This window comes from Leptonotus elevatus, chromosome 18 (genome assembly GCF_054856555.1).
Source record: "Leptonotus elevatus isolate MCC_2025b chromosome 18, RoL_Lele_1.0, whole genome shotgun sequence".
NCBI lineage: Eukaryota > Metazoa > Chordata > Actinopteri > Syngnathiformes > Syngnathidae > Leptonotus > Leptonotus elevatus.
In genome coordinates this window covers 16,300,399-16,318,901 of record NC_141256.1, presented here as the reverse complement: position 1 = coordinate 16,318,901, position 18,503 = coordinate 16,300,399, and the positions used below count along the sequence as shown (strand labels likewise).

Here is an 18,503-nt window from a genome sequence, read left to right as displayed (position 1 = left end):
CGAGTGCGTGCAGCTGCGAGCGAGCGCGCGCGCACTCCAGGATTTGTGTTTACTTTCATAATCACAGGGATGTCATTTTGGGGGCTGGACAATGAGGGCCCTAATGTACGTCTTTGTTTCTGTGCCAGCGCCTTTTTACACAAAATGTCTGAGGTCGCAAAAACGGCGAATTCATTAAAAAAAAGGCCCGAATGTTGAGATTAGCATGAGAATATCGCAGGCCGAATGGCGGGAAAACAATGGCGCCAAGGCTTCCTTTTAATTGAATAATTTACTTGCAGGGCCGCTTCAAGATTCCATTAAGCGTTGCGGAGATGCTGTTAATTGGCGGGAGCGCAGAAATCTGAAGGGTTCTTGGCCGCGGGTTTGAAAATGTGGCCAAAATCTGTGACGTCTTTTGTGTTGATTCACATGAAAAGAAAAGTGTTTGTTTTCATGAATCCACATCAGAGGCATCATTTACCTAAATTATTCCCCCCTTCACCCGCGCCGTCTTTTTACGAAACGAGACAATTAACGCCCGATGTTAGTCGAAGCAAGGACGCCCTCAAAATGTTTGACGAGGACCCCCTTGCCTTTTTTTTAGGTTCAACAAAAGTCGCATTGTAGAAATTTGGCACGGCGGACGGAAACCTGCGCGCGGAGCGAGAGAAATGAGACGGCGGGGATGAAAGCATGGCGTCCGCGGCCGATGGCTGACTCGGGTTTGTGGCCCGCGCGAGCTTCATATTTCAGGCTCAGGAAGAAAGAAAAGTGTTGGTTGGAAGAAGCGTCTTTTTCAAAAAAGTGCAACGTCAGCGTTGCGGATGCTGGTTGAGCTTCTTTTTTTTTATGATAGGATTTGTCCATCCGTTATTTATTATTTTTATAGCGCTTTGTCATCATTTTAGTTTTTTTTTTTTCCTTTTTTAGAGCTCAGTATTGTTCATTCGGAAATGTCATCATCATTGCTCTTTTATTTTATTTTTTATTTTTTGTGTGTGTGTGTGTGCGTGCGCGCAAATGTCATCATTTTAGTTCAATTCAGGGGCCTTCATTTGATTGCAGTGTGACTAACTTATAAATAATGTCACGGGTCAAAATATTTCCTTTTTTATTTTTGGTGTAAAGAGTTACAAATACATTATGAAAATATTCTCATTTTATTATTATTATTATTATTTTTTTTCATTTTATTATTATTATTGCAGAGTCATTTTTATTTTATTTTTGGTAGCTGTCAAATTTCAAAAATGTCATTGAAGTGGTTGTCAGTGTGCCCTCTAGTGGACAAAATTCGTAATGATTTGACTGAAAACTGCTGTCTGTGTTCTGTCCTCACGTTCAAGTTTGACCCGGGTCCTTTGTTAGCCATTAGCAGCTGTCACGTTTCTTCAACTTTCTTACTGCCCTTCTCGCTTTTTGGGACGAGAGAATGAGCACGAGGGCCGAGAAGGATGCAGCTTGTGTGGGTGTCGCGGGGTCAGGCGTCGGCCATCAAAGAAGAGTTTCGCCGCCGTCACGCTTGTTTGTCAATATGCGCTCGATGATGGGCTGGCGACCAGTCCCCGGGTCGTACCCGGCCTCTTGCTTACGAGGACAAGCGATAATAGAAAATGGATGACTAGATAACAAGGGCTTGAAAACCAACTTGATGTTGGTTCACAAAGTGGCCAGCAGATGGCGCAACACACCCGTCAATATTACTATGAGAGGCAACGCAGGTCAACGTTCCCCATAATTGTTTTATTTTATTCACGTTTAGTCTTTTTTTTTTTTTGTACCGATTCTGACGTCATAAGGTCATGAAAATGGCGGACTCGAGAAAGACCGGCTCTCCCGTCGTTAGAAAATAGACTTTAATCTATTCGGGGTAACAAGAGTCATACATGGCAGAAACATGTCCAGACATCGAAATACTGCTCAGCTTGAGGAAGAAACAAAAACAAATCAACGTCACGCTTGTTTTCACAGCTGTTTAACAGCCGCAACGTGACGAGACGCCATCACGTCAAGTGACGCGTTTGTGTGTACAAAGGCGTAAAAAAATGAGTACAATAAATGGACAGTCGTGGGTGTAAACATGATTTCCTTTTTTTTGCCGTATGTGCTGTTTTCATGACGCCAGCGTCACCACGAGTCGGATCAACCGGCAACCGCCGTCGTTGGCGGGCAGCGTATGCAAATTGTTACAAAAACAACAAAAAAGTGTATAGTATGCCAAAAGTCGACACCTGCGCTTTTATATCGGGCCGGCAATGCATACCAAGAAAAAGCGGCGCCGTGCTGCCCGTCAGTCTTTGCCGGCCTTTTCCGTTGGTCCCTTTTTTGTGCGCGTGCGTTTGGATGCGGCGCCGGTGACGAGGCACAGCAGGTGTCGTCCAGAAACTGGAGATGAGACCGATTCCCGGTCTTGCCGTGGACAGAGCCAGCTCCCGTTAGCAGGACCCGCGCGGGCCAGAGTCTCCAAAAGTGTCCAGCTTGGAGCTCAAGTGCTTACTTAGAAAAGTCAAATCGGCAGGAGGAACGTGCGCCGGGCCGAGTGGGGCGTCCTTCCCCCTCCCGCCGTTTCCGCCGTTCCCGCTTTCACTTGGCGTCGGCGGACAGCTGCTCCAGCAGGGGGTTGGCCTCGCCCTCGGGGGTCTTGACGCTGTCGGTCCTGACGATGCAGGTGGGCCGGTGGAGGTTGAGCATCACCATCAGCTGCTGCCGCTCCAGCCGCAGCTCCTCGATCTGAGCCTTCAGGTCCGAGTTGACCACCTCCAGACGCTCCGATTCCTGATGGCGCGCCACACACCGTTGATATGTTGACTTGCGGTCACGCGTATCGGCGGGTCGGCGGCGCGTCGCGAGCGAACTCACCCTCTGGAGGAAGTCGGTTCGTTCCTTCTTCTTGTTTCGGCATCGCGCCGCCGCCACTTTGTTTTTCTCCCGCCTTCGTTTCCGCCGCTCTTCGTCTTCGTCCATCTGCAAACGATGGGCATGTTCAAGTTTGACCCGAGAGCGCCAAATATCGCATTCGCTCATTTTCTCGAGCGCTTGCTTGTCCGCGTGCCTCCGCACAGGACCGGTCGCAGTTTCGTCCTTTCAGTGAACTTCAAATTTCACGTTTGGAGTCGTGGTCATTTCAGGAGCGAGCCGTCTGTTACAACTTTGTTTGTACTTTACACCTTTTTTTTTTCTCTTTTTTTTTGCAATTTAGCATTTTTTGTGTCATGCTAAACGGTTTTGCACCATTTACAGCATTTTAGTTGTGACGTATTTGGCTGAGAATATTGTTGCTCGTTGTGTGCTTGCAGTAACTCATTTTTCTTTCTTTCTCATTTCTATCCTCTTGATCTTCACTCTCATCGACTAACAACATATTTAGAATATTTTATTGACATATTTTGATTCATGCGGTTTTTGGACAGAACTTGCAGTTGTTAAAGTGCGCTAAAAATAAAGTGAAGTTAAAAATGACAAATTAAAAAATATATTGTTTTTAAAGAAGTCATTTTAAAATGAAATAAAAAGGTGAAATTTTTTAAACAACTCAAAATTTGTATTAGTAATCTTTTATTTTTGTTTACGATGATGCCAATTGTGTCGTGTAATAACGTAAAAAAATGACATATTTTCAAATGTTTTTTAAGAAGTCATTTAATAATAATAGTGCAAATATATCGATTTAAACAACTCAAAATGATTATTAATTATCTTTTGTTTATGACTACGCCAATGTTGTAATTGTGGAGTGTAATAATTGAAATTGTAATTGAATTTCAATTGATTGCACAGCCCTAAATAAAGCCGAGTAACTGAACAACAATCGTGCTTTTCATTTTTTTTTTTTTCCTTCCCCCGCGACGGCTCGCAGCTTCTGCCGGCTCGAGCCGGTTTCTGCCGCGGCGCGGCGCTTCCCCTTTTTGGCTTCCGCTTACCTCCGTCTTGATGGTCAGCGGCCTCTTTCCCAGCCTCCCAAGGAAGTGCAGCGGCGAGAACATCGCGCCCAGCTGGTGGAAGTCGACCAGTTTGAGCTGGTCGGTGAGCGTGGTGGCCGAGATGCCCGCCAGCGGGCCCAGGCAGGGCAGGGAGCCCGCCGCCAGCGAAGGGTCCAGTATCTGTCCCGGCATCATGTCCGACCCGGCCGCCGCCGCCGCCGCCGCCGCTGCTGTTTTGCCAGAAGAAAGATGAACCTTTTTGTCAGTGATTTAATTTGTTTTCGTTTGTCTTCGGGTGTCGCGTTCCTTTCTCATATTGCGGCCGCCTGACGGCGACATCGTGTTTTCTGCCGGCTACGTAACCGTTTCCTGTCCTTGTCGTCCAACATCTCCATAACAGCAGCTTGTTGTTTTTTTCCAAGAGATGATTTCAACGCAGTTTGAAGCCAAACCCTCTTTTTGCGCTTGCTGTCTTTTTTTTTGTGTGAGGCTCGAAAAAGTGCAATATGAAACGGGAAATACCTTTTTTTTTTTTTTTTTTTTTTTTTTTAAATTTAAGAGCTCATTATTGTTCATTCGGAAATGTCATCATCATTGCTCTTTTATTTTTTATTTTATTTATTTATTTATTTATTTTGTGTGTATGTGCGTGCGTGTATTTGTTAGCTCACCAGAAAACCTATTGGAAAAAAATCGGGAAATACCTGACGGGCAAACAAGGAGCAAATGTTGCCGACGGGACGACTTGAGTCTTAAACGCAAGAATTTCCGACCACTTCTCTTTTCTCAATTCGATTGGTCCATTTTCTGGGCTGCTCATCTTGTTGAGGGTCGCCGCGTGACTTTGCTGGAGCAAATACTTGAAATGGCGGCCATCAAAGTAACGGATGTACAAAAAGCAACAAAGCGCGGGACAATTCTCATGTTGACGGTTCGGGCTGGGCAATAAATCAAATTCATTTCGATTTAATCGTCATTTTAAAAAATGGAATTGTTGAATGGAAATGATTTAAATCGTGACATCGAGGTGCATATAAATATTGTAAATGATATATATGTTAAAATATATTAAACATAATTTTATTTAAATATATATAAATGAATAAATATTTATTTAGTTATGAACGTTATGTTAACATTAAAATGGATTTAAAATCGGGAAGGCTGCATGATATTGGAAAACGCGATATGCGATATAGTTGTTTAATATTGCGATATTGATATTATTGTGACGTTTAACATTTAACTAACATTTTTATTATCTAATGAATGAATACATTTTTTTTTCGTTTGGCAAAATAATCAAGTTCAATGTATTCGTGCATTTAAGTTTGTGTCTGACGATTCAAATTCAGATTCCATATGACACTTTGCGATTTGCATATTGCATGGGCCAATATCGCGATATCGATATTTTTCCGATATATTGTCCAGCCTTAAAAATCGGTATATATTGTCTGAACATTTTACACAGGATTTATTTTTGAATAAATGAAACCTTGATATAAATGTTTGTTGCGTTTATTACTTTATTGACTAAAATCATAATTATCGTGAATGACAAAAAAAAATTATTATTATTATTTTTATTTTTTTTTGGGGGGCCATATTGCCCAGCCAGAGTTGATTGTGTGACTGAAACGATTAACCAAATAACTACTAACAAAATAGCCACGTAGTAATAAGCACATGCACACGGAAGCTGCTGGCCGCATCGAACCCCGGGGCATTATTATGTTCGATCATATTTGAAACAGAACTTCATACCAACGGCGCGTGTTTTGAAATCCCGTCACTCACCAGGCCCCGCCTCTCGTCTGAATACCACACCCACTCCAAGTGGACAACAAAAATGCACATTTAAAGTGCAAAATCCAGTCAGTCCAATCGGTCTACGGGACGAAAAAGATGAAGGTTCTGAAAATATCCCATAGCTGCAAACTGAATTGAGGTCTCGCCGTGGCCCTCGGCGGGTTCCGAATCATACGACGTGCGATTTGAGAGGTCGGGCGGCAGAGGCCCGTCCCCGAGGAGGCCGCCGGTTCGACTCGACCGCATTGCCACTTCTATTCCCAATTGTCCCCCTCCTCGGCTTTTTTGGCGAGCGCTTTCCATGCCCGGCCGGACAGGTTGGACGGGAGCCGAACAAAGCCCCCCTCAGATGGAAGCAACAGAGAGCGGCATTGTGCGACGACGCGCTCTAACAGCTGACTGTGCTGCGAGCTGACGAGCCGACAGACGAGGATGGATGGTAAGTTAGAGCCTTTTTTTTTTCTTCTTTCTTCTTCTTCTTCTTCGTCCCTGCCGCACTGTAAGGCTCGATCCATTACAAAAGCCAATAAGCTGGAGAGGAATGTTATGAAACTCAATTCTAATGTATGGAACGCCACAAAGTGTTTTTACAGTTGCGCCGCAAGAGAAGCGAAGAATTTGATTCGGACTCGTAAGCGGTCCAGAAAATGTCCAATGGACAAAAACGCACATTTTCACTTGAATAGCAACTTGTTGTGTTATTAATTCATTCGCTGGCAGCCATTTTGACTGAAGCAACCCCCTTTTCGCTCCCGTCTGTTTTACTGGATTTGGACTGATTATGCAAGGCCCACAGAATGTTGTGTTCTATTGCGATAAAAACATGGAACCTACCAAAAGAAAGTTTAGTCTCTTCATTCATCAGGGGGAAAAAAAGTATACTTCTATTTCCATTTTGCAGCAATTAGCATTAAAATATAACTTAAGTGTCATCATTATTCACCAATCTGGAGAAAACTATGGGGGAAAGAGTTTTTTGCAACGTGGCCCTGGTTGATCTCTTATACTCTGCTGCCACCCGCTGACCGTTTTTTTGTAAATAACTATCATTGTTTTAAGCAACCTCTTAAGTTCTGTATGCGCTAGCAAAAAAAAAACATTAAATACCATGGCAATGTTTTTATGAGGAGTTCGCCCAAAAAATCGATTCCCATAAGAATCGCGATTCTCATTCGGTACGATTCAGAATCGATTTGATTTCAATTATTTGATACTGTCTTAACTGGGAACACTGTTCATGCTGCACCCAATTTGGCCACTTGGGGGCAGTTTGGTTCCGCACGTTCTGATCCACAGTTACGTTGTAGAGAGGAGAAAAAAAAAAGTCACAATGAAGTTATGCCAATAAAAGTTGTTGTTTTGCAGCGTCGGAAGAAAATTTGCCGAGAGTAATTCTGGCTTCTTTTTTATACATTCCTGAAGCGTTTTGAATGAACAGCCGTTTTTTTTTGGAGCGATAAAAGTGTCGCGAGTAGCACGCTAATTAGCATTAGCGCGTCAGACTGGAGTGACGATTCTTTGCTCATTTAAAAATTGAAGCACAAAATCGCTGCCAAGCAAAGCAGTGTGAATCGAAAATCGGGTCTGAATCGAATCGCAGGCCTGAAAAATCGGAATCGAATCGCGAGTCAGGTGAAGATTCCCAGCCTTGGTTTTTTTTGGGGGGGGGGGGGGGGTCCACCTGTGCTGGCAAGCTGGAGTGCGCGTTCTTCGCGACCTCTCCGGCTTTCGGCGCATTCGGGCTGCATGACTTAATCGCTCCAAGGACGAAGTGGAGTGCAGCAACAGTGTCAAATGAGGCGTTTCATGATTTCATTGCTCCCCCCCTCCCTCCTTTCCCCCCCCCCCCCTTCTTGGACTTCTCCCTCGCCCCACTTCATGTATAACTCCCATTTACACGCCACTTGGCAGCCGCCTGTTGTTTTTGCTGGAGAGGAAAAAAAGAACAAGACAGTTCTGGTAAAGATCTTTCTTAAGACAAAATTGCCTCTCAGTGAAAAGTCCCGCGAGGGGTGTCGGAATGGAGGCTGCCAAGGACTTTTCATTTTGCACACCAGGCAAGACGCGGCCCATGTGCGAGCAAATGCAAGAAGGAGACGACGAGCGGTACGAGGAAGCGGGTTGAGCCGGACGGAGGAATCCGTCCAATTGGATTTCAACTCTACAAACATGACGCCAAGATCCAAAAAGACCCGTTGGGGTGAAACTCGTGGCCACGGAATTGAGCTCCTACCCACAAATAAGTTTCGCTCGCCGGGTCGAGTCATTTATAAAAAAATTTTTTTAAAAAGAGGCTTCAAAATGGTACAAAATGCTTTCAAAAAATACAATTTCTCACTCTTCCGTCTTGCACTTACAGCTGACAATGAGGCACTCTAAAGCAGGCTATTCAAAGTGAAGATGCATTTTTTTGGGGGTGTGGCCAAAGGTCGCTAATTACAGTGCGCAACTGCTGATGCTAACAAATAGAGAGCCGATATTGGGCATTTTAACCAATATCGGTATCGGCCTTTCTTTTTTTTTTTGACATTCGACATAAGGTAAATCTAAAATAAAAAACATTTTAATCTCAGGGAGCTATTTATTACATTTGCATTTTTTTTTATTGCCGCCAGTATATTTTTGTTTTAATGTCAAAAAAAAAAGGTCAGCAGCATTTCTTATAAAGTTAACAGAAAAATTAAATAAATAGTTCCCTGAGATTAAAATGTTAGTTTTTTTTAAAGGCCGATACCAATATCGGTGAAAATGCCCAGTATCGGCGGCAATAATGACTTTTTTATTGGCCTGTCCCCGAATGAATTCCCCTTTCGACTTCTCGAGAGAAAAACCTCTTTGCGGCATAAAACGCACACGGCGAAGGATTGAAGCTGAAAGACGGCTATTTTCTCCTGCCGGCAGCGGCGGCGGGCGCGGATTAGCGCTTAGCGTTTGATGATGCAACGGCGGCACTGTGCTTTTGCAGCCGAGCAGAAAAAAAGAGAAAAAGGCCCGCGCCGTTGCCTTTTGGCCGCACGCACGCACCCTCGCTCGCTCGCTCGCTCGCCTCAAACAAAGACACCTACACAGGCCGGCGCTGGCGCGGGCGCGAGCTGACGTGGCCCGCGCCAACTGGCCGGCCCAGAAATGTCACGCATTGGCCGTGAAATACGGGAGCCCGCTCCGTGTCCTTTCTGGCCCCGGCCCAAAACGCAATCCGTCTGGACGCACACTGCGTCCTGTATGTTCCTTCAAACCCGCCGGCCGGGCCTCGTCCGACTTCGGGCTCGCTCCGTTTCCGGACTCATTCCTGAGAACAATTAGCGAGGCTGTGGAATTCCTTCCCGATGGGCAGCAGGAGCGACTGAACGAGGGGCCGACCAATGGGGCGCTTTCAAAGGCCTCTCGTTACTTTTATATACCTTTTGCTTTTTCTTTTTTTTTTTGCTTTCCAGAAAAAAAGGGGGCCGCTGCAGTGAAGGTTTAAAGCGACGCGAAGGAACTTGCAGTTTGCATTGATTGTGGCGGCGCCATATGGACAAAAGCGGTCCTGTTATGCCTGAAGGAAGACCGCATTTCCCATGAGGACACGCGTATTGCGTCGGGTTTTTTTTTTAGCTCACGCGGGCGAGCGAAACCCGGGCCGATGTTGATCCTTGACTGTCCTTTTATCCGGGCAGCTTCCTTTTTCCTTTTTTCTTTTTGTTTCCTCAGAGAACATTTTTCAGTTGTTTTTGCAGCTTCTGCCAGGAAAGCAGTAATCGTGCGGCGACGTTGGCAAAAATAAACGTGAATAAACGGGTTTGTGATTGAATTGATGAATCTGGTGGTTATTTTTTTTCGATTCATCGAAGAATCGAATTTTTAACAAAAGTTTATATTTTCACCTCCTTTTTCCAAAAACAGTGCAGAATTTCAAATCGACAAACAAACATAAACGATGTCACAGTTACCGAGTTGGTCTGTAACGCGAGGACAATCGGCAAAAATGTTGATCATTGTTTTCCAAAGTAAAAGCGGTTGTTTTGTTGTGAGACAAAAGACGAGCAAGTCCACCGGCTGAACGACAGAAATCTGACAATATTTTCAGTTCAGAGTTTTTGAAAATGTTGAACAAAAAAAGATACCGAAACAATTCATTGATTATCAAAAATAATTATCGATTCATTTGATAAAGTGAATTTCGGAGAACTGTGACACAGTTCATGAACAATCGCTATAAACTCCCCTCTGGCTTTAATATTTGCTCCCAAAAATGTAGAAATACGTTCCATGTTAAATATGACCGTGCTCCCAAAGACGTATTTATACATTTTGTATTTCATTTTTTTTTATGCGAGAGCATACAGAAGGCTTTGATGCAGCCTCTGAACTCAAGAGAACGCTTGAGGAACGGTAGTTATTAAAAAAAAAAAAAAAAAAAAAAAACTGCCAGCAGGTGGCAGCAGAGTATGAGATCAACCAGGGCCATGTTGCAAAAAAGCTATTTTCCCACAGATTTGTAAATAATGATGAAACTTAGCTATATTCTCATGCTAATTGCTGCAAAACGCAAACAGGTGAAAGAAGAGACTCCAATCTTTCTTTTGCTAGGTTCCATGTTTTGATAGCAATAGAACACAACATTGTGTTGGGCCTTCTGTCAAAATCCAGTAAAACAGCCGGGAGCAAAGGGGGTTGCTTCAGTCAAAATGGCTGCCGGTGAATGAGTTAAATGCTGCTTTTGTTTATTTTTCTTGTCATATGTAAGCGACTCATCAGCACTCGGCGACATGTTCGGCCATGTCGCGTCAACGAAAGAGTGCCGGGAATAAAAAAAAAAAGCGTCCTGAAACGACCTCCGCTACGCTGGTAACAAAATGTCTTTTTTTGGCGTGACCTTGACACAAAAGACGCTTGTTTTAAAAGCGGGCCATTTATGGGAAAAGCAAAACCCTTTTTCCAAAACGGAACCCGCCGCTTGTTTCGTCGGCGTACGGTTTCAAAAAATCTCATTTTGAAGCCATCAGACCTCGCGAAGGGCGCACAGCGGCACCTCGTTTGGATCAAAAGTTGTGCTGAGGGGCGAGCGGCGGCGGGGCCGGCGGCCAAGGCACGCTCGCTCCCAATCTCCGGCCAAGGTCTCAGCCATCATCATTACCATCTGCGCCGCGAGTCGTGTTGACTTACAGCCGTTCGCGATCCTCCCGGGAAAAGCGGGGAATTCGTCTTGAGGACAGGAAGAGTCCAAATATACAACGGCGGACATTCCTGCCGGCCCTCGGCCTGTTTTGGTTGGCCGAGACGCGTCCAACGTCTTGCGCCGACGTTGGGCCTAATGCGGCGAGATTTGCGTGTGGGCGTCCAAGCGGAAAATTGCAACGCTCCAAATTTCACCTTTCGAGTCCGGGCTTGGCTCGAACCAGCCGCCACTTTTAGAAGGCTGCGGATGACTAAACCTCCCCGGCAGCAATTTCACACATACACCCAAAAAAAATGGATATTAATGATGGCGGCGTCATTTCTCCATCACACGCTCGGTGCATGTGGAGGTCAGCTGAACTCGTTGAAGGCTCGGAAATTTGAGATAGACCGATGTGTGTTTTTTTCAGGACCGATACCGACGCCGATTATTAGTAGTCAAGGAGGCCGATAACCGATATTTGAAGCCGATATATATAAATATCGGCGGCAAAATTATTTAACTCGTTCACTCGCAGCCATTTTGACTGAAGCAACCCCCTTTGCTCCCGGCTGTTTTACTGGATTTTGATTCATTTTTGCAAGGCCCGCAGAATATTGTGTTCTGTTGCTATAAAAACATGGAACCTAACAAAAGAAAGATTTGTCTCTTCTCTCATCGGGAAAAAAATATATTTTTTGCAGCAATTAGCATTAGAATATAGCTAGTTTCATCAATATTCACAAATCTGCACTGGAGAAAATAGCTTTTTTTTTCAACATGGCCCTAATTGATCTCTTTTGGCTTTGCTGCCACCTGCTGGTCGTGTTTGTAAAAAATTAACATTGCTGTAAGCGTTCTCTGCAGTTCTGAGGCTGCATCGAGGCCTTCTGTGTGCTCTAGCATAAAAAACGTATAAATATGTCTTTGGGAGCATGGCAATATTTAAAGTAGAACACATTTATACGTTTTTGGGAGAAAGTTAGTTCATGCGCATCAAAAGCAAAAGCTTAAGATTCCCAAGGTCACGAACGTCTCAACATCAAGTTAACTGAACATTGAAATAAATCGTTTCTTGAGACTAAAACTTTTATCGGCCGTCAGATTTTGAAAACAGGCAGATACCGATATTCTTAAAATGTCCGATATCGGCGCCGATATCAAACTATCCCTATTTGAAAAGAAAATTCTCTCGGCCATCATCAAGACGTCACGGCGTGATCGAAAACGCCGTCCTTCCCACATCTCGACGACATCGCCTGATTTCTAACCTTTTTACGATTTCCCCCGCCAACGCGCCGTCAATTCGGATCCGCTCCGGCATCGGACGTGGATTTAAACATCGGCAGGCAAAAAGCCGCTTCCAAACACGCGGGCGGGTTCGCACCCAAACAAACAAATCCGCTCGGGAAGATATCGGGCCGAGCGAAGGCCAGAAAACGTCGATTCGTCGAAGCGGTCGTCGGGACGACGTGACGCGCGCTCGTCAATTTCGCGCCGCTTCGTACTTTGTCGCGCGTTTCGTCATCCGTCTGATGACGCTCTCGTCGCAATAATAATAATAATAATAATAATAAAAAAACTTGTCTTTACACAACATGTGGAAAGGTTTACGGGGCCAACAATGCCACACTGATCATGTGATACCCTTGGCGGTGAATATCACGGGGGGGGCAGGGAGGGGGGGGGCAGTCTCCCCGCTCTCTCAACAGCGCCGTCAGTACCAGCGAGCCGAGCCGAGCTCGCCGTTGCATCGCCGGCTGGCCTGCAATGCGTCTGCAGTCTAACGTGCACTGCGGTGCAGCCCGGCAATTCCGGCTCCCCGCAGACGCGCGGGAAGGCATTTGGACTTAAAATAAACCGCGCGCGCGCCCACGTCCAGCCTCTCGGCACCAGCATTCACGCCTTTTTTTTTTTTTTTATACTGACGCTAAAACTATCAGCTCGGGGGGGGGGGGGGGGGGTCTTGGGACACAAAGGGGAGTCGACGCGTCATCACAAATGCTGACCCCCCCCCCCCTCGCCCCCCCCAGCGTGGCGTGTAGCAGCTGGAGAGTCGCGGACGGTCACCAATTTGGAAAAGGTCGAACCTTCCGACGTCATCGTCCCCATTCCGCCTTTAACGTTTCGGGCCTACGAGCCTCGACGGCGTCGCCTTCCATTGAAATAATTCATGGATTGATGACGAAGACATCCGTCACAAACCGTTAGTCACGCTCGTCCACAATCGATTGCTTAAATACCAAAACTTTGGCAAGTGCACAATACTTACTCAGAGAGAACTTCTTCTGCCAATGGTGCGACGGCGCTCGCACCCTGTGGAGAAACAGGAGGAATATTTAGCATTGAAATTCAACGCAGCAGTCCGACGACTCATTTGAGCCCATAAATGTCAATCGCTTTTCTTAAGAAAAGGAAAAAAAAAAATAATAATAATAATAATAATAATAAAAAATAAAAAAAATGTCAATCGCGCCGAATAGGTGAAATATTGCCAATTTATTGATCGGGCGCCATCTCATGATGTTCCTTACTTTTTGTTTTGATTGTGCTACTCTGAAATGCATTACAGCTCCATTTGAAAGCCACTCAAAATAAAATACTTTTTTTTTTTTGCCTGATGAAAACATTGAAATCTGCCGAGCGACGTCAACGTCTTCGCGCAACTGCACGAACACAAAAACACGAGTTGGACGATAAAAGGAACCGTTGGCAAGACTCTCGAACGCAATCCCTTCCGCCACGCGCGTGCGTGAACAGCAATCGGCCAGACGAGGTTGGCCGAACGCGAGCTCACTTCCGTCTCCATCGGCGTGACCTCACAATATCGCAAAAGTCGCGATTGAACTTGGCGGTTTTGTCGGTTCGAATCTCAACCCGCGTGTAAAGCGAGCGGAGTCTGGGCTAGCGTGGAAGTTCGCTTTGCCCGTCATCCTGCGACGTGTTGACGTTACGTAACTTGGTGTTCGCGAGGCGGGAGAAACCGACAAACACACACACACACACACACATTCGGCGTTTCGTCAATTTGCGAATAAAAAACCCACGCAAAGTGGTCGGTGTGAAGGGAGGCAACGAGCAAGGCATGCGACGGGCACGCGCGTGCGAGGCAGCCGTCCTCGTGACACTTGTAACGACCGCGTAACAGGAAAGTTTGCAAGTCGGGAAACATTTGCCATTCCGACGCATTGCAAAGCACATGGCGGCTATTATTTAAACAGAAAAGTAGCCCGTGAGAAAATACTGTACGTCACGTACCGACTAACTACTCTTCAAACCAACATGGCGGTTTAAAAATAATAATAATAATAATAATAATACGCTAGCAACACAAGACGGCAGCGGGTCGCGCGCTTACCTGTTGTGCGTCCGAACAAAACAAATAAAAATCAAAACAATCCAGACGGGATGAGCGAAATGTGGGATTCTTGCTCTCTCTCTCTCTCTCTTTTTTTTTTTTTTCTTTTTTTAAGAGTAGGCGTCGGGTTCGGGGACTAGCCCGAGTGGTTGCATCAGCCCGCTTAAGTAGTGGGCCAGGTCTGGGAGAGCTCAGGAATGCGGAAGTGGCCGAGCCAGACGTAAGCGTGCGTGCATGAGAATAATGCCAGAGGGCGGAGGGGCGGGGCTGAGCTCGGCCGGCCCCGCCCCCTAGCAACCCAAAACATACACACAAGCCGGAGAGGAAAACTTTCGACGCGGGGACATTCCTGCTGCGCATGCGCAGTACCGCCGACACGAGAGACAAGCGGCGCTATCAGATGAGCTAAATGAGAGCGCAACAAAACGGTAGCCTAGCATGAGAGGAGATTCATGCGGTCCCCTTCAAAAGTATTGGAACGGCAATGTCAATTCCTTTGCTTTTTGTTGTATATTGAAGACGTTGGTTTGGGTTTCAGATCAAAAGACGAATATGAAAAAATACTCGTCAAGTGGGCACAACTATGACAACAAACATTATTAAATAAACCTCCATTTTTTTTCTTGCTTGTTTCTCCCTTCACTTTGCTCTTCAGTCGGTAAAATGCTCGCCCCGTTTGGCTCAAGTAAAATGTGTGGCTATATTATTGCTGGCATGAGAAGTGTCGATTGTTACTTCCTCTTTTATTCGTGGCTTTTATGTCGCATTTGAGAGGTTGCACAAGAGTTATTTGACTGGCTTTTTGTATTTGCTTTGTTGAACCCGCGTTTGCCCCCCTCGTGGGCCGCGCGCCTTCCATTGACTGGCACGGACGACGACCTCACATGCAGCTTGAAATCCTGTTATTGCAGCTGGCCCGCCGACTCCGATGCTATAAATCTCGCACGGGCATTTTTGCACTTGAGGCAAAACCGCCGTCTTTGTTTGCTTTTAAATTTAAAACTCTCCTTCAGTAGTATTTTTGCTTGAGTCGCAATTGGGTGTCGTTCGAGAAAACCCGGTATAATGTATACCTCCCATGTACTTAAAATGGCTTCCATGAGGGCAACTTTTGGCCTCTTTGCTTTCCTCTAGCGTTGAGACCCGGTAAAGAAAATATCGCCGCGCTGCTGCGATTCATCACGATGAAGACATTCCAGTATTCGGCACTTTTCACTATTTAAAACGCGTCCCATGTGTCTTCATTAAAGCTCTCTGCTTTAAATCACTCGGGTTTGGGGCAGCAAATGCGCAGTATGGCGTACATTGCCCGACTTGGAAACTATTCCCGTCCCTCCAGCCACTTAAAAAAAAAGAAAACGCTAGCAACAAATCGAGTGACTTTTCTGGACTTGCTCGAAGCTCAAGAGCAACCGCAGATTCATTGAATCTTATCGAGCCCCCGTAGAGATTCGATTGTATTTTTTTCACTCATGGAAGCAGCACTTCATTTCAAAGCTGAATTACGCTTTCTTTCTTTTTTTGCCCCACCTCCTCATATTGACGACTTAGCTGAACATTTTATATATGCCAGGCGGAATTCTTGAATCTCCAAAAAAAAAAATTTTTATAAAGTCAAAAAGACACCATTTTGCAACAACTCGCTAATTTAATGTTTTTAAAAATTGCCAATTTATTGTGCTGTTATTAATAAAATGGCTGAACCCGTTGCTCGGATTCAAGACAATTCATAAATTTGTTCTAATGCTACTTTCAAAACGTGCGGAAATATAACATTATTACAAAACAATTCAAATTGACCATATTTGGAGATACCAGATTTCCACGTCACGCTCACCATTTTAAAACATGTAAAGCAGAAGTGGGGGGACCATTCATTTCTATTTCAGACCATTAATTGCATTTCTTTCATTGGATTGTCTTCACTAATCTCACATTTTAATCAACAATTTTGTCATTCTTTGCATCTGTGCTCAATTGTTCCGCCCATATCATGCCACCGGGTTATTCCCAAAAAAATAAAAAATAAAAAATCCCAACCTCTTCCCCTTTTTTTTTTTAAGCTTCTAATTTGGCTCTGCTGTGATTTATGTCTCCCATCTGCGGGGGAGGGGGTCGTGTGCGTGCGTCACAGTCACTCCAAACATAGACGTGGAACACATTTCAGAGGTGGCAAGCGAGCGGCCTTAAGAAAGCACAAGTGATCATCAAACCGGCCTCATGTTCTCTCTTGGTCAAGATGGTCGCAGGGAACACTTTTTGACAGAATTCAAATCCCGAGTGCAGAAAAGCTGCCCGGGGTGTCACTTAGATGCATCTTCACAAGCATCTCAAATTATTAATAGAAGATCAAACATGCCAAAAACCGATACTCCCTTTTTTTTGGAGTTATTTATTCCAAAAAGTTGGGTCAAATTAAATTAATAACCCACAAAGCAATTCAATTATAGGGATTATTCATTTGACCCAAATTTTTGGGTCAATTGAATAACCCAAAAAGTTGGGTTGGTCCTTTTTTTTTTTTTTTTTTTACATAAAAATTTGCCAAAAGCCTCCGTTGGCTGTAAGATAGACCGACAAGTTGACAACGAGGCGCTCTAAAGCAGCCACGCCGGCCGTCTCGCAGGTCCATATGCTGGCTTTCAAATCCGACTTTCCCACCCACTTTCTGGCGCTTCCGCCTCTCTCACCGAGACATGCGTGCACTCATGGCTGACTACGAGGCGCTCTAAAGTGGTCATGCCAGCCGACGAGCTGAAGGGAAGATGCCGTTTTGGAGTGAAAAAATAAGTTCTACTCATTGTTAACCTTTTTTTACCCATTCTTAGTGCTTAACCCAAATTATTTTTCTGAAAGTTTGTATTTTTTATTATTTCATTATATCTATTTTTTTCTTTTTCTTCTTTTTATTATGTTTTTTTTAATCTATTTTTTAATGTTTTTTAAAATATTTTTTTAAATGTTTTTTAAAATATTTTTTAAAATGTTTTTTAAAATAATTGTTTTTAATGTTTTTTAAAATATATATTTTTAATGTTTTTTAAAATATATATTTTTAATGTTTTTTAAAATATTGTTTTTTAAAATGTTTTTTTAAAATGTTTTTTTTAAATGTTTTTTAAAATGTTTTTTTTAAATGTTTTTTAAAATATATTTTTTAATGTTTTTTAAAATATATTTTTTAATGTTTTTTTAAATATATTTTGTAATGTTTTTTAAAATATATATTTTTTAATGTTTTTTAAAATGTTTTTTAAAATATTTTTTAAAATGTTTTTTAAAATATTTTTTTTAATGTTTTTTAAAATATTTTTTTTAATGTTTTTTAAAATATTTTTTAAATATATTTTTTTAAATATATTTTTTTAAATATATTTTTTTAAATATATTTTTTTAAATATATTTTTTTAAATATATTTTTTTAAATATATTTTTTTAAATATATTTTTTAAAATATATTTTTTAATTAATGTTTTAAATAATTTTTGTATTTTTGTATGTATTATACTTTGTGTATTTTTTTCTCAATAGTCTTTCATGTAATTCGATTTTTTTCTGTGTGTGTTTTGTGTGTGGCGTTTGCTCGGACATTTCGAAACCTCCTTCCCAGAACGGATCCTCCTCACGTGAGTGTCGGCCTACGAGCGGGTCAGTCATATTTGCTTCTCGTCCGTCTGCCGGCCGGCGATTACGATGATTTTGAATGTCTTTTCTGCAGAACGGTCCGCTCTCACCTCGCTGGGAAATACCCGTCGGGCCAGACACCGTCCCGCCCCGTCCCGTCCCGTCCCGTCCCGACCCGACTTGACTCATCCCTCATTCTTCACCGCAGACACAATAGAGGCAAGCGGCTGGTTTAATTTCCTTCCTTCCTTCTTGTTGTTCTCCTTTCGGGATCATCTCAGACGCGCGTCCTGCCGTTTGCACATTTGAAAATGTTTTCATATTTCATAAGAGCGGCGGTGGAGGGCAGAATGGGAAGTTGGCAGACTGACTGCCATGTTTGCCAGACTTACAATCGTAGTGCGCGGGCCAAACGGGTAAGCTGGCCAAGGTGGACGTTGAGCATGAAGGAAATTCTCATGACAGAAACAAAACAAAATGCTTCAATTCCATTTGATAACAATTAATTTCAAGTTTACTTTTATGTACACTGAAAACAAATATAACACAAGCCAAACTTTTTCTAAAAAAAAAAGGCCAACTTCTCTCAAATGTTCTTTGTTATCATTTGTGTGAGTGAGCACTTCTCCTTTGCCGAGATATTCCATCCATTTCGCAATTGTGGCAT

General features: G+C 43.7%; 1 protein-coding gene and 1 long non-coding RNA gene across 2 annotated transcripts; one reads left to right on the top strand and one right to left on the bottom strand.

Annotated features, from left to right (window-relative positions):
- Positions 1-1,821: 1,821 nt before the first annotated feature.
- jdp2b (Jun dimerization protein 2b) lies at positions 1,822-14,383 on the bottom strand. The gene is made up of 5 exons (XM_086061601.1): positions 14,213-14,383; positions 13,127-13,170; positions 3,903-4,132; positions 2,842-2,946; positions 1,822-2,757 (listed from the first exon to the last, which is right to left on the bottom strand). The coding sequence occupies exons 3-5, from the start codon at positions 4,095-4,097 to the stop codon at positions 2,566-2,568; spliced, it is 492 nt and encodes a 163-aa protein (XP_085917727.1). The 5' UTR covers positions 4,098-4,132; positions 13,127-13,170; positions 14,213-14,383; the 3' UTR covers positions 1,822-2,565.
- Positions 5,618-18,029, top strand: LOC147158905 (uncharacterized). Its single transcript, XR_015090947.1, has 3 exons — positions 5,618-6,153; positions 17,823-17,838; positions 17,931-18,029. It is a non-coding gene; the product is annotated as an uncharacterized LOC147158905 (long non-coding RNA).
- The last annotated feature ends 474 nt before the right edge of the window (positions 18,030-18,503 follow it).